Here is a 14,262-nt window from a genome sequence, read left to right on the forward strand (position 1 = left end):
CTAGTTTGAGAGCTTCTCTCACTAACTCTATTTTGATGGATGAATTTTGTGAATGAAATGGTGTATTATGAGTCATCTTATGACCATATATATGTAGCCCATAACATTGACACATGTCCCACTAATTTACTTGGTTAACTTTAATTAATCAATATGTGCCACTTAATAACTTAATCATAGTTAAATAAATCTCTAATCTCCACTAATATTTTCATACTAGTTGAAACTTATAAACACTCGTGCACTCATTAAAATTGAGAATTAAAAGTTCCTATTACATATCCCAAAATAATCCCGTCCTTAACTTATGTCGATTAACTTATGAATAATTTGACGTATAAAAATACGGGGTATAACAATATATTATTTAAGTGATAATACGTGCATAATAAGAGCATGGTTTTCTCTTTCCCTCATCATTGTTAATTTAATTACCCACTCAATCACCGGACGGCGATCGGTTCCCGTGGTAATCATTTCCTCTTTTACTTGTATTAATCGTGTTCATAATTCATATATATATGTATATGTTCAGGTAATCATGCATGTATTCATAGATGAATATGTTTACATGATGACATTTATATCTATTTTCTTTATCCATCTGAAATCTTGGTGAATTACGCTAAAATCGTGATTCAGAATGCTTATCCCAGTTTTATTCTATTACAGTATTCCATTTTATTTCACGTGGGTAACGAATCATAGATATCTCTTTCACTTTTCCACCTTTACTTACCGTAATAACCTTAGTAGATCCATAATGGTGTTTCACTTAGCTTGCAAATCAACATGTCTGTCTGTTATAACATGATTGTTCCTTGTTCCATATTCTTTGTTTATTTTCACGTGCCTCAACGGCGGTGGGTGCAAGATTTAAGGTTTCTAAGCACTGATCATTCCATTTTTGAAATTATGGATTTCAGAATTTGACAATTGTTAAACTTTAGCGATTTTGTCACATATACCCACACACGCACATATTAACTTGTGTAAAAATACTGTCTTCTGGCTCCTGTGGATTAGCTCTTAATTACTCGATAAAAAAGAAAAACTGAGCCGAAATAACAAGGATAGAATAAATGTAAAAGAGGCACGAGTTTTGACTTGTCTGAACTTACCATACAGTAAGCTTATACTAATACTCCCTTTTCCGTGCCATAATAAGTGTCACCTTAGCCAAAAACACGTATATTAAAAAATCAATAATACAATGTAAAATTTACTAAATTACCCCTATATAATAAAAACAAAGTATTTTTTCCTCTTGATTAAAACATGCACAAGTAGTAATCCTTTGACATTGGGAATCCAATAATTCCAAGTTACTATGTGACTTTACCAATCATCATTTAGATGTTACTTTAACTTATTAGTTTTTGTCTAAGGGTAGAATTGGAAAAAAATTAGCTAATTCATGTCTTGGTTTCCTAAAGTGACACTTATTATGTGACAAATATTTTTGGCTAAGATGACACTTACTATGGGACGGAGGGAGTATATTGCAGGGGTGTCTTAGCGCAGGGGACTACATTGTTCCCCGGATGTAATTGCGTTTGTTAATGAATCACATTTTTGTTTTTAAAAATCTTGGTTTTGAGGTAATGAAAGTGTGAGCATTTGGCTTGAAATGTATCTTTTTTTTTGGTGCAGAGTCATATCATTAGTATGATTTCATTCTTAACACTAGTTTCCGATTATCATTCAGGAAACTAAATTCTTCATGGGATGCTAGGTTTTGTTAACTCGCGTATTTTTTCTTGGTTACTCACAGAAAATTGTCAGTGATTCGTTCTATAAATGTGACAGTTTATATATAGACGATTGTGAGAAGCTCACGGGACTGAAAGAATACAAAATGCATCATGTGAAACTTGTTGCATGTCTTTTTCCAGGTTCTGTTGGGTAATTCATTACAACATTAAGTTGTAGCGGGTTCTGATTACGGCATATGGCGAGAAAAGCTTTTGGCGCTTTAAAAGATTCCACAATGGTCGGCATGGCCAAGGTTAACAGCGAGTACAAGGTGAACTTTATCTTCGAATATTACCGTTTTTAGTCTTAATTTTGACCTAGAGAAACCACTAATTAAGATTTGTTTTTCCTTCAGAAACTAGATGTTGCTATACTCAAGGCCACAAACCATGTCGAAGTAATGCCAAAGGAGAAGCATGTACGAAGTAAGTTCAATTTTCAACTTGCACATAACAAACATTGAGTTTTGAGTTTTTCAACTCAGTGTTATATATGAGCCTTTTGAGTTTTGATTTGACATTATAAGTGCACTTATTCTTTCTGCAGCTCTTTTCAATGCGGTTTCAGGCAACAGACCTCGAGCAGATGTTTGCTATTGCTTACATACTCTCTCCAAGAGGCTCGCCAAAACGCGTACTTGGCAAGTATGATCCAAAGACACCATGCCAGCTAGCTATTTGTTTTATTTACTTTTACTTCAACTAATGCATTTAGTTCTTTTTGCCAATTGCTGTTTTCTTTTACTACTATTCTTTTATTTATTCTCTGTATGACCATCTTTTGTGCTCTTCTACAAACTATGTAAAAGAGACAAATGTTCACAGACCAATCGCACACTTTCATGGTTTTATCTATCGAAGCAGTGGATTAAGTTATAAATCAGACAGGACTACTTGTATGTTATTCTTTGTGGTTGAAGTTCATATGTTCTTTTCTACTGACGACTCCTGTATTTCATTTTTGCTTCAGGTTGCCCTAAAAACTTTAATTGTTATTCATCGTGCTATGAGGGAAGTTGATGTTTCATTTCTTCAAGAGCTTGTTAATTATAGTGCTCATAGAGGCCATTTGTTAAACCTAACACATTTCAAGGATGATACGAGCACCAATGGTACATGTCCCCTATATTTTTGTTTATCATAAAATTCATAAAATGACCATATGCATTAATTCTTCTGGTTTTGATTGTGAAGCATGGGACTATTCTACATGGATTCGTTCTTATGCTTTATATCTGGAAGAATACCTTGAATGCTACTGCTTAGTGAAATATGATTTTCAGAGAGAACGAAAGGTATGCTATTTTCCTTGAAAGAAACTAATATGTACTGAGTTCCATTTCTTGAATTATTTTGGAAACCTTCCGTCCCATTGACACTTCTTTAATTTTTTAGTCTGTACCCAAGAAAAATGACACCATATGTCTAGAAACTCTTAACTTTAAACTTCTCATTTTACCTTTAATAACATGTCTTACAGTACCAGAAATGTCATGGTAATGAACACATATTCTAGTCTATGGTACTTTTGATATGTTAATGATCATTCTTTCTTTCTTAAACTTCGTGTTCGTGTTCAGTCAAATTCCCTTATATAAAATGAAACATAGGGAGTAATTTATTTATTTGTCCATCTCAATATGATCATCGCTCTTGAAGTTTTATAGCCAAATTCAGTTTTTCCAATGAAATTATAGTTCTGTTTCAAACTGCAAGTCTTTTTATTTTGCTATGAAATTGTTGTTGATACTAAACAGAGAATGAAGGAGCTAACTACCCCAACCTTGATAGAGACAATACCTTGTTTACAACAACTGCTCTCTCGCCTTCTCGCTTGCCAGGTGATGATCAACCAAATTACAATTTGTTTCTTCTAATCTTTCAAATTTTCATTTAAGTAAAAGTTTCCTGTATAATGTTCTTGTACCGATACATTTGCTTTGCTTTAGAGGAATAATGACTACCATATTTTCAGCCAGTGGGAGCAGCTCAATATAATTTCTTGATTCAGCATTCCCTTTCAATTGTGAGTAATTACTGAATGTCCTTTCACAGTATAATTCAGTAATTTCATTTGGCTTCAATGCTTTTCAGTCAAAAATCAACTTATCATTTATATTCTGCTTAATACAGGTAGCAGCAGAAAGTGCGAGTCTCTATGTAGCGATTGCTGATGGGATGCTTAACTTAGTGGACAAGGTACGATATAATCCAAATATTTGGTTTAATGTCAAATCAAATTGCAAAAAAAGAAAATACATGAGTAATAACCTTCTGCAGTTTTTTGAGATGCAACGTCATGATGCGGTCAGAGCACTTGAAATCTATCGAAGGGCAGGAGATCAAGTACGTTCATTTTCTTGGTATACATGCATGCTTATATTAAGATCGCTCATTGACGCGTTGTGCATATTTTGTTTTAATACTTGGAACTATATGTGATATGCAGGCGGTAAAGCTATCTGAGTTCTTTGAGATATGTAGGAACCTTGATTTTGGACGAAGTCAGAAGTACGTTAAAATAGAAAAGGTAATCCATTTTGATATTGTATTTTATTCCTTTTGGTGCCAAATTTCTTATTTCAAGTTTCTCTTGATTTCATCCCTTGTTTATTCTCTCAATCTCAAACTACAAACAAGCACTATCAGATCTCTAAGTTTGTTTGATAATGTTATTTTTTCCTCAGACTTTGATATAGTAATTTTTACTTTTTATTGTTTGTGGCATGCTATTTATTCTCTAAACACAAAATACAGCCGCCTGAGTCGTTCATATTAGCAATGGAAGAGTACTTGACGGATGCACCAAAACCTCTAATGCTTACATGGAAGCCGGTATGTTGTAAAGTATTGAATGTGTATATGTGTGTGTATATTTATGTGTGTGTGTGTGTGTGTAATGAACTTTGTCTAAGGGGAAAAAAACTTGTTAGAAAAAAAAAATTATGGTCTTATAACTATCATAGGCGACTGCAAGATCAAGAGCAAGTTGATTAAGAATGGGTGTGATCTTGTATACATTGATGTATAGTTGAACCTACAGAACTCGCTCTGAATCCGTCTCTGCTTACTATTAAGGATAATTTTCCTTTTCCTTATGCCAAACAGGATGATGATGACAGAAATACCAAGGTCATTGCTGTTCCTGGATCCAAACAAGAGACTGATGAAGAGCAAGAAACTGAAGTACAAACGAAAGAAGACAGTAACACGGAAACTCCAGCCCCGCCCCTCATTCCTGACCTTTTAGTAAGGGCTTCTTAACCTAAGTTAATACTCCTTTCAAATGGAACTTGAGATTGCCTAATGATTCAGCATAGCTAATTATAAATATTTGCAGTCTTTTGATGAGCCAAGTGAAGATCAATCGGCTGCACTTGAAGATAACAACGCCCTAGCTTTAGTTATTAGTACACCTGGTATATTTTTCTTTCTTTTCTTCTTCTTCTTCTTTATATTAATCCTATTATTTGTCAAAAGTAGAAGAGTCTAAGCTTTCTACTAAATTTGTTCATTACATAAGTGCAGATGAACTGTCAAATTCTTTGAGCAGTTCAGACCAAAGTAGTCAACCTACAGGTTGGGAATTGGACCTCGTTACAGCATCAAGTTCTAACCAGGGGGCGTCCATGGATAATAAACTGGTTAGCCTTTTATTATACAAGCAGACTTACTCAAAGGAAGCTATTTTTGTCATTGGCATTATAATAATCTGTACTAATAATTATCTTCTTCTATGTGAAGTTACCTGTTCATCAATGTATCAGATTGCAGAAAAAGCATTTTAATTAGGACTAGTGTTTTTTATGAGTTGCTTCCATCCACTGAAGTGTAATTGAACGTTCACACTGTCAGCTTAATTGAAAGATATCTACTTGTAACTGCCTATAATAAGTGGAACCGTTAACCTGGAAAATAAGGCAGATAACATGCTATCATAAGCAACTTACACTAACAGCACAAGAAGTAGTTGTATTGTCCGTGTATATGAAGATAAGACAGATAGCATGCGATAATAAGCTGAATTACACTGATAGTGCAAACAATGATTTGCATTGTCTGTGTATATAATTTCAATCCATTCATCAATTATGTTGAAACATTTCTGTGTCCTATTTTCCAGATACAGGGAGGTGTACTCGATAGATCAAAGTTGGATAATCTATACGAAACAGCAATGGCAAGACAGAATATTGTAAATGACCCTTACAATAGGGAAGTTTTGTCGTCTAATCCCTTTGAGGTAGCTGATAATTCCCAGGATGCATTGTATAATCCAACCAACTCTGGAGCAAATGGTGCACAAATGGCTGCTATGGCTCATTACCATGACTATGGTGTTTTTATGCAACAACAGATTAATGCCAATATGTCTCAATCACAAGAACAATTCATCGGACAACACGAAGCCTTGATGATGCAGCAGCAAATGGCTATTGTGTCTCTGCAACAGCAAAATGCTGGAACGATTCAAGAACAGAAACCGCAAATAATTCAAGAAAACATAGCTGATGTGCCTCAACAACGACTAGAAGGACCGCCAGCATTGGTCAATAATGACTCAAATCCATTTGGGAATCCTTTCACTGACCAAGATCTTACAACTCATAATAATCCCTCTCAGGATCTGTCTAATGTATCTCAAAATCAAAACTCACCAGCTAGTTTAATCTAATTTCATTTGTCAATGCATGCAATCCACAGTACCTAGTAGCAGATGCGGTCCATGCTGATCCGGGATTTAAAGTTTATAGGTTCCTACAGTGATCTTAAGATTTCACAGCGGAATATTTATAAATAGTTTTGGCATTTCTGGATACAAATACAGGATTTGAACCCCTAACTTATAAGTCAACTCCGCCCCTGCCAAGTAGGAAGCCAAACTAGATTGTTGCAAGATGGGAACAAGAGGTGGATCTAGATTGAGTTATGTGGATTTAACTGAATCCAGTACTTAGGGGTCGAGCTATATATACATATAAAGAGTTCAAAGTAGATAGATATACATAGAATAAGTTCATACTTATTCTGATCCGACAATAGATCCCTTCTCAGTTAGATTCATTTGGCTGGTTCTTCTAGGCATATTGACAGTAAGTTTTTGCTATATTTCGTGGAAATTATTCATGCTGATTCCATGCACTTCATGTTTGTGTTAGCAGTAAATGTAAATGATAATCAAACAGAGTATTTAATCAGAAAACATATTTTTCCTCCTCTCTCCATGTGCACCTTTTTCTTTTCTTTTCTCTTTTTTTTTTTTTTTTTTTTTTTGGTTTCTTCTACATTGATTCTCTTGTTTTTGGAAGAGAAAAGGACCAAAATCATCCATAATGTATGGGTTTGGATCAAAATCATACATATTCTTTCACATGGAGCACTAATAGTACATTATGTTTGCATAAGTGGTGCACTTTTAGTCAAACTCCCAAATAAATTTAATGGAAAAGAACAAAAATGCCCCTGAACTTTTAGAAAAGGTATAAAAATACCCTTTATTCATCTATTTTGCTAAAACTACCCCTCAATTCAATTTTTTGGCTCATTTATTCCCCTTGACTAACGGACAACACTAAAAAAAATTTTTTTAAAAAAAAATTAAATTGCACATGACATTTTATTACTGAAAAATTGATTTATTCTTTTAAAAAGAAATCTGAAAAATCGTTATTTGTAGAATAAGGAAAAATAATTTTTCAACATCCATTTCTTTAAAAAACAAATGTAGTAAGCCTTTTATATATATATAAAAAAAAAAACAGAATTGGATTTTCATTAAAACATGTGAAATTTTTTTAAGTTTGGAAAACGTTTTTTAACGGGTGGAAACCTCATTTTTTTTTTTAGAAAATTCAATTTTTAAATCTGAAAAACTGATTGTTTTTTTAAGTAAAATGTGCAAAACTAATACTCCATAATTTTCTTCTAGATTTAAAAAAAGATAGTTTTCTGGTTTTTTTTTAAACACAGTTTTTCCATAAAAAATTTATTTTTTTCAGATTTTTATAAAAATCCAATTTTTCACATTTTGAAAAGAAAAAAAATTAGTGTTGTCCGTTAGTCAAGGTTTTACTCGTTAAAAAAAGTTTTCCAAATTTAAAAAAATTCCAAGGTTTCAGATTTCTTTTTAAAAGAATAAATCAATTTTTCAGTAATAAAATGTCATGTGCAATTTTTTTTTTTTTTTAAATTAGTGTTGTCCGTTAGTCAATGGGGAATAAATGAGCCAAAAAATTGAATTGAGGGGTAGTTTTAGCAAAATAGATGAATAAAGGGTATTTTTATATCTTTTCTAAAAGTTCAGGGGCATTTTTGTTCTTTTCCGTTAAATTTATTTGGGAGTTTGACTAAAAGTGCACCACTTATGCAAACATAATGTACTATTAGTGCTCCATATGAAAGAATATGTATGATTTTGATCCAAACCCAAACATTATGGATGATTTTGGTCCTTTTCTCTTTTTGGAACTTGATATGGTGAATATTATTTTCATTTCCCCTCTTGGTGCAATGTATTTGGAAAAAAGAAGGTGAAAATCAATAGAATACTGAATGATCTTTTTAAGTACTCCCACCAGTCAACTTTACCTTTAACTATAGTCCACAAGAACATCTCATTAGACGCAAATTAAGGACATAAAACCAAAAAAAAAAAACGATAAGCACATCGAATGGAAAAATTACTTCCTTAGTTCTTTTGTCCTAAGTTAATTTTGATAGTCAACTTCATCTAGTTAAACCATTAAAATAATTAGTACTGTTAAACTTCTCTATAACAAGTTAATAACTATAACGATCATTTCTTTTTCGGATAGGATTTTAATGTTTTATTATAATGTATGTTCTCTATAATAGCTAAAACATATTTAAACAACCGACGTGGTTAGAAATTTGACTGTATTAAACTTCATTTATCTATTCCCGTTCACTTTTACTTGTCCACTATAAATTTTGCACATCCCTTAAGAAATAATAAATGAAGTACATATTTTATCATGATACCTATATTAATTAGTGTACAATTGTATTGATTTTGAAAAATGATTTAGAATGAATAATTAATATTAAGAGCAAAATAGAAAAAATAAATTATATTTCTTTTAATATGCAAAAATGAACAAGTAAAACAACAATAACAACAATAACAATAATATACCCAGTTAAATTACGCTGACCTGACCTCTACTGACCATAGCAGAGACGGAAAATAAAAGTGAAGGGAGGGAATATCTTACTAAAAATGTTATGGTCCCTCCAATAGGAAAACAAAAACTCGAATTAAGCCAACAATTGAGAGTGTCGGCGGGGAAAATCCTAGACACATGCAATAGGAGCTTTACAGGTGAAGGGTTGCCTACAAGTTGCAGCACTTAAAAAAGATCTAATTTAATGGAATTACATCACTCACATGGGTGTTGGGCCCCCACCATTAAACACGTAGCCGTATTTCACGCTGTCCCCCCCACCCCCTCGATGGTCCTTAGCTGTCTCCTTCTCTCCTATCTTTGTTGTCATCAAGGATATTAATTAAATTCATCCAACTCTTTAGTTTTACTACTACATCTAATATCTCGCATCCGATGTTTGGAGTGGAAATACTCTCTATGTTATCACTTGTTTTCTTTGTAATGTAATCTATTTCAAAAAATGACATACTTCTATAGTTACAAAAGTATGCTCTCTCAATCACTTTTACTTGTCCACTTTTAATTGGTGCATATTTTTATTAGATTTAAAAAATAATTTGAAGTGAATATTTAATATTATGGATAAAATAAAAAAACTTATCTTCTTTTAAATATTAAAAATAATAAGTAAAAGTGAAAATATATTTTTAAAATACTTGACAAGTAAAAAGTAATATCATAATATGTTTAAGATGTGCTACATAAAGTAGAACGAAATGAATAACCTTTTCTTCATACAAAGTATTTTGTCATATGTTATGATTTTTCAAACGCAAATCAAGATTTATTGGACCAATGTCCTTTGTATACCTACTGTTTTATTAAGGAAAATATTTATTCTGTCCCAATTTATATGATATTATTTGGCAATTCATAAAATTTGAGGAAAAAAATAAAAAAATTAAAATTCGTTATCTAAACAAGTCTTAAATATTTATATAGTTATAAATCATCTTATGAAGTAAAATGAGAATTTAAAAGCTTCCAAAAATGTGGCATTCTTTTGCAACATACTAGAAAATATGTCACGAGACAAAGGAAATATGATATGGAGTAGTAATTTTTGCTCAAAATTCTTGCTAAAGATGAAACAGAAAACGTTGGAGGGAGTAACTAATTAATATTTACTTGAGCACACATATTGAAGTGTCAATGCAATTAAGTTCATAAAATGAGGGGGAAAGAATGACCAAATGAGAATAAAAACCACAACCTTATAATAGTACTTTGATTTTGATTCCAAAGGAAGACTAGTGGTCGTTTGGTTTGAGGTCAAAATAGTCCCGAGATTACAATCCCGGGACTAATTTATACCATCTGTTGGTATTATTTTATACCATCTTTCAGATGGTATAAAATAATACCAATATAAGTGGGTTAAGAAGGTATAAGTTGAGTTATTCCAGCACTAATTTTTATACCACGTTTGCTACAAGGTATAAAATAATCCCGAAATAAATCTATACCTTATACCAAACGTGGTATAAAAATTAATACCGGCATAACCCATGTTATACCTTAAACCAAACGACCACTAAAAGATAGACATGCTAGTTTTACTTGCATGCTATACCAAGTGCTTTATATGGTATTCAATTCAAAGAGTACAATTAAAAAGCGCAAATGCCGTTGACAGAATAAGCAACTTTTTTATCCTTTACAAGGAAAGCAAGTAATAATAACAACAATAATACTCTAACAAGGAATAAGGAGTTCTTCAATCTTCTTCACTCCTCCTTCCCCAAGAAAAGAATAATATTCTTTTTCTTTCTTTTTTCTCTTTTCTTTCACCTTTCTTGCGGTGATTTAAAAAAAAAAAGTAAAATCTAAAAATTCTAAGAATAACAATAAAAGAAAAAAGTAAACCCACAATTATTTTACAGACTTTTCTTGACTGTATCCATAATAAGAGAGATACCACCTAACAAATTTCCTCAACCCGGTTTGCAAATCGGTTGTCGGTTTATACCCGAGTTCTTTTCGGGCCAAACTGATATTCGCATGTGTAAACGGAACGTCACCGTTTCCAGGCATATCCAAAACATGTTTCTTAGCTTTAATCTTCAAATGCTTTTCCAACATAGCAACCATCATTGGAACAGTAACAGGTGACGTATTACCCAAATTAAAGATCCGATAAGGAGCGGGGCCCCGTTTCTTCCCACCCGACCCGGTACTCTTCCCAGCTGTATCAAGTGACCCCACACACCCTTTCACAATATCATCAATGTAAGTAAAATCACGGGCCAAATCGACCCGATTCTTGCCCCGATAAACCGTGATCGGTTTCCCTTGCAATATATTCCTCGTAAAACTAAAATACGCCATGTCAGGTCTACCCCACGGCCCGTAAACCGTGAAAAACCTCAACCCGGTTATCGACAAACCGTATATATGATTATACGTGTGAGTAATTTCCTCGCCCGCTTTCTTAGTAGCTGCATATAACGAAGCGGGTTGATCCGTCCGATCCGATTCAGAAAATGGTACTTTTTCATTTAACCCGTAAACTGAACTGGAGCTAGCCCATACAATAGCGGGTTGTGGGTTAGCATTTTTACAAGCTTCAAGAAGTGTAACAAGTCCAGCAATATTACTATGAACATAAGATTGTGGATTTTCCATTGCGTAACGCACACCAGCCTGCGCAGCTAAATGCATAACATGCGTAAACGCTACAATATCAAATAGCTTCACTAACATACGCATGTCGTTCACATCACCTTCAACAATAAAAATATTCTGAGAATTTAAAAGATTTTTTCTTGCTTTCTTCAACGTGGGGTCGTAATAATTGTTGAAATTATCAATCCCAACGACGCCGTCTCCACGTTTTTTTAAAGCAATTGAAACGTGGGAACCAACGAAACCGGCTGCACCGGTAACAAGTACGGACATACCATTGACACGGTGGATTTGAGCGGAATCACGGACTTGTTTTTCCCAATGAAGACTACCCCATGTAGAGGAAAGATACCGGGTACCGGAATCCATGAATGACTGGAAACTCAAATAGGAAGCCGTTAAAGCAATCAAGAATAATGCCCATAAGAACATTGTACTTGTTGAAGCGAAACATCTGTGGAATTGACGGTTAACGGAGTAATAAGTTTTGTCTTTGAATTTTCCTGGTGTTGATGGAATAAATTCCTCTTCCAATCCCCTCATGTTCTTGCAAAACCTAAAAAGCAAGAAATTGTTAGAAATGAAATGAAAAAGGAAACTTGTGGGGTTGTTTTGAATTGAATCTTTTTTTTGTAATTGGTAGATGCAGAGGAAAATGGTGAGATTGTTTTTCTTCTTTTTTGTGTCTGCACCTGAGGAAAGGAAGAAGAAAGAAGAGGAATATATATATAGAGAAGAAATAAAGCTTTGAATAAACGCGTGAACGCGTTAAAGAGTACTGACGGGAGATAAAGAAATTATTGATGAGAGAAAGAGAGAGTTTCGAGGAGACAGCTAATGCCAAGCAGTGTAAATTTAGGAAACTGGATTTTTGCCTTTTTAGAAAGTGAGAAAGGGATGGGTAAAAATAGAAACTGTAATTGGATAATGTTTTGCTTTTAGGTGGAAGTTTTAGCACACCTTATTTTAATTTTTTATTAATGTTTTGTAATTGTAACTACTTTTAAGTGCTTCAGCAAAACTTTTTCCATGTGATTGAATTATTTTGGTCACATTCTTTATTTAGATCAGAGAAAATACTCTCTAGCAATTAAGCCAATTGGAAACAAAGAAAACAATTTGTTAATTGAGGTGTTCTGCCTACAATTTAACTATAAGAAAATAATTCTGCAAAAGTTATTTTCGGGTTTCTTATAAAATATATAATTAAAACTAAATTTGTGAATATGTACAAAAACAATTGACCTGTGAGACACTAAGAGTAAGAGTGGAAATTACAATTATTGCTACACTCAATTCTTATTTCCTTAAAAAAATATTTGGGACCTTAAGTAAGTACATGCTTTAATTAAGCTATTTTTGTAAGCCGTACAAGGAGGCACACTTGGTGCAGCTTGCACGTCGTAATAAAATATTTATTGTAATTTTTCTTGATAACTATGCTTAGAGAAGGTTCTATGAAGGTCCTAACTATATAATATGTTAAAGATATCACTATTTTGTAACAAATTGGTATTATTAATAAAGCTTTCAAACATTTAAAAAGGTATTGTGAAAACATTTTACAATTACTCTATAATATGTTACTCAAACTATTGAAATAACCGCTCTAGGATGAAAACTAATTCACTTGATGAGTTTCCTATTTTAGTCACCGAGGTGAAGAATTCGAATTTTATTAGCAGCATAGCATCCTCCTTTTCGTCAGTAATTTACTGTCAAATCTTATAATCTAATGATACCAATATGACTTCCACATAATAAATATGGATCTGATTTTCCCGATCCCTTTTATCTTTTTATTCCCCTATCCCCTCTAAAAGCTAATTACCAAGGAAAGTATTTAAAATATAAGTCAAACTTTGAATTAAACATTAGTGATATATTTAACTCTCTGATAAGACTAACTTGTGCTATGACAAACTAAAAAAAAACAGACAGAGAGTATAAATTAATAAATGCATTAAACATGTATGGGGGTTACGGGCGGGGCACTACGCCATCCATTTGGATATTCTGGAGTGTTCCATGACCCTTCACTCTTGATTAATTAATTATTTCTTTATGTGTATAATCTCTTATATAACGAAGGATTAAGATTCCAATCATCGGTGGTTGAAGTGGGGTTAAAATAAAAGAAAGCTTAAAAATAAGGTTGAACGTGAAAAAAATTAGGTGTTCGCTGTTAAGCAAAGTGTGGTTTGTTAACCAATCCAGCACATTCCGTCTGTTATAAACGTGTAATAATGAAAAAACCCGAGAATAGAGCTTACAAATTAAATGATGCTGTTGGTCACTTGAATTTGTTTTACATTAGTCCCCTTTTATCTTTAATTTGGGCTATGTAAGTTTAATAATGTATATGGAACCTATTCTAGTCTAATTGTGATAGTTTTATTTATGGTAATTGTAATTATGGTAATATAACCTTATCTAATCTCTTATCTGAATCTCTTAACCTTATCTAACCTTATCTGACTTCTTTTTATGCTTTTATTGAGTCGGGGATCTTTCGGAAACAGCCGTCCTACCTTGGTAGGAGTCAGGTCTGCGTACACTCTACCCTCCCCAGACCCTACGATGTGGGATTTCACTGGGTTGTTGTTGTTGTTGTTGTTGTAATTATGGTAATATAGGATTTGTAGTCTTATTAGAATAGGATTACCTTATTAGACTAGGAGAAAGAAGGTCTTACT

At 33.0% G+C, this 14,262-nt stretch overlaps 2 protein-coding genes across 3 annotated transcripts; one reads left to right on the forward strand and one right to left on the reverse strand.

Moving 5' to 3' along the window:
- LOC132625567 (putative clathrin assembly protein At5g35200) lies at positions 1-6,506 on the forward strand. Of its 2 annotated transcripts, XM_060340160.1 has the most exons (16): positions 1-469; positions 1,896-2,026; positions 2,111-2,180; positions 2,302-2,399; positions 2,725-2,866; positions 2,949-3,049; positions 3,512-3,595; positions 3,730-3,780; positions 3,888-3,953; positions 4,035-4,100; positions 4,204-4,284; positions 4,512-4,589; positions 4,863-5,003; positions 5,095-5,173; positions 5,283-5,398; positions 5,878-6,506. In XM_060340160.1, the coding sequence occupies exons 2-16, from the start codon at positions 1,952-1,954 to the stop codon at positions 6,427-6,429; spliced, it is 1,800 nt and encodes a 599-aa protein (XP_060196143.1). In that variant the 5' UTR covers positions 1-469; positions 1,896-1,951; the 3' UTR covers positions 6,430-6,506. The 2 variants fall into 2 exon arrangements, with proteins under 2 accessions (XP_060196143.1, XP_060196144.1); XM_060340161.1 differs by lacking the exon at positions 4,512-4,589.
- Positions 6,507-10,570: 4,064 nt separating this feature from the next.
- LOC132625568 (UDP-glucuronate 4-epimerase 1) lies at positions 10,571-12,278 on the reverse strand. The gene has a single exon (XM_060340162.1). It carries the CDS (start codon positions 12,107-12,109, stop codon positions 10,814-10,816), a length of 1,296 nt encoding a protein of 431 aa, XP_060196145.1. The 5' UTR covers positions 12,110-12,278; the 3' UTR covers positions 10,571-10,813.
- Between the last annotated feature and the right edge of the window lie 1,984 nt (positions 12,279-14,262).

The sequence above is a fragment of the Lycium barbarum genome, unplaced genomic scaffold, assembly GCF_019175385.1.
Source record: "Lycium barbarum isolate Lr01 unplaced genomic scaffold, ASM1917538v2 unchr_scaffold_07, whole genome shotgun sequence".
Lineage (NCBI taxonomy): Eukaryota > Viridiplantae > Streptophyta > Magnoliopsida > Solanales > Solanaceae > Lycium > Lycium barbarum.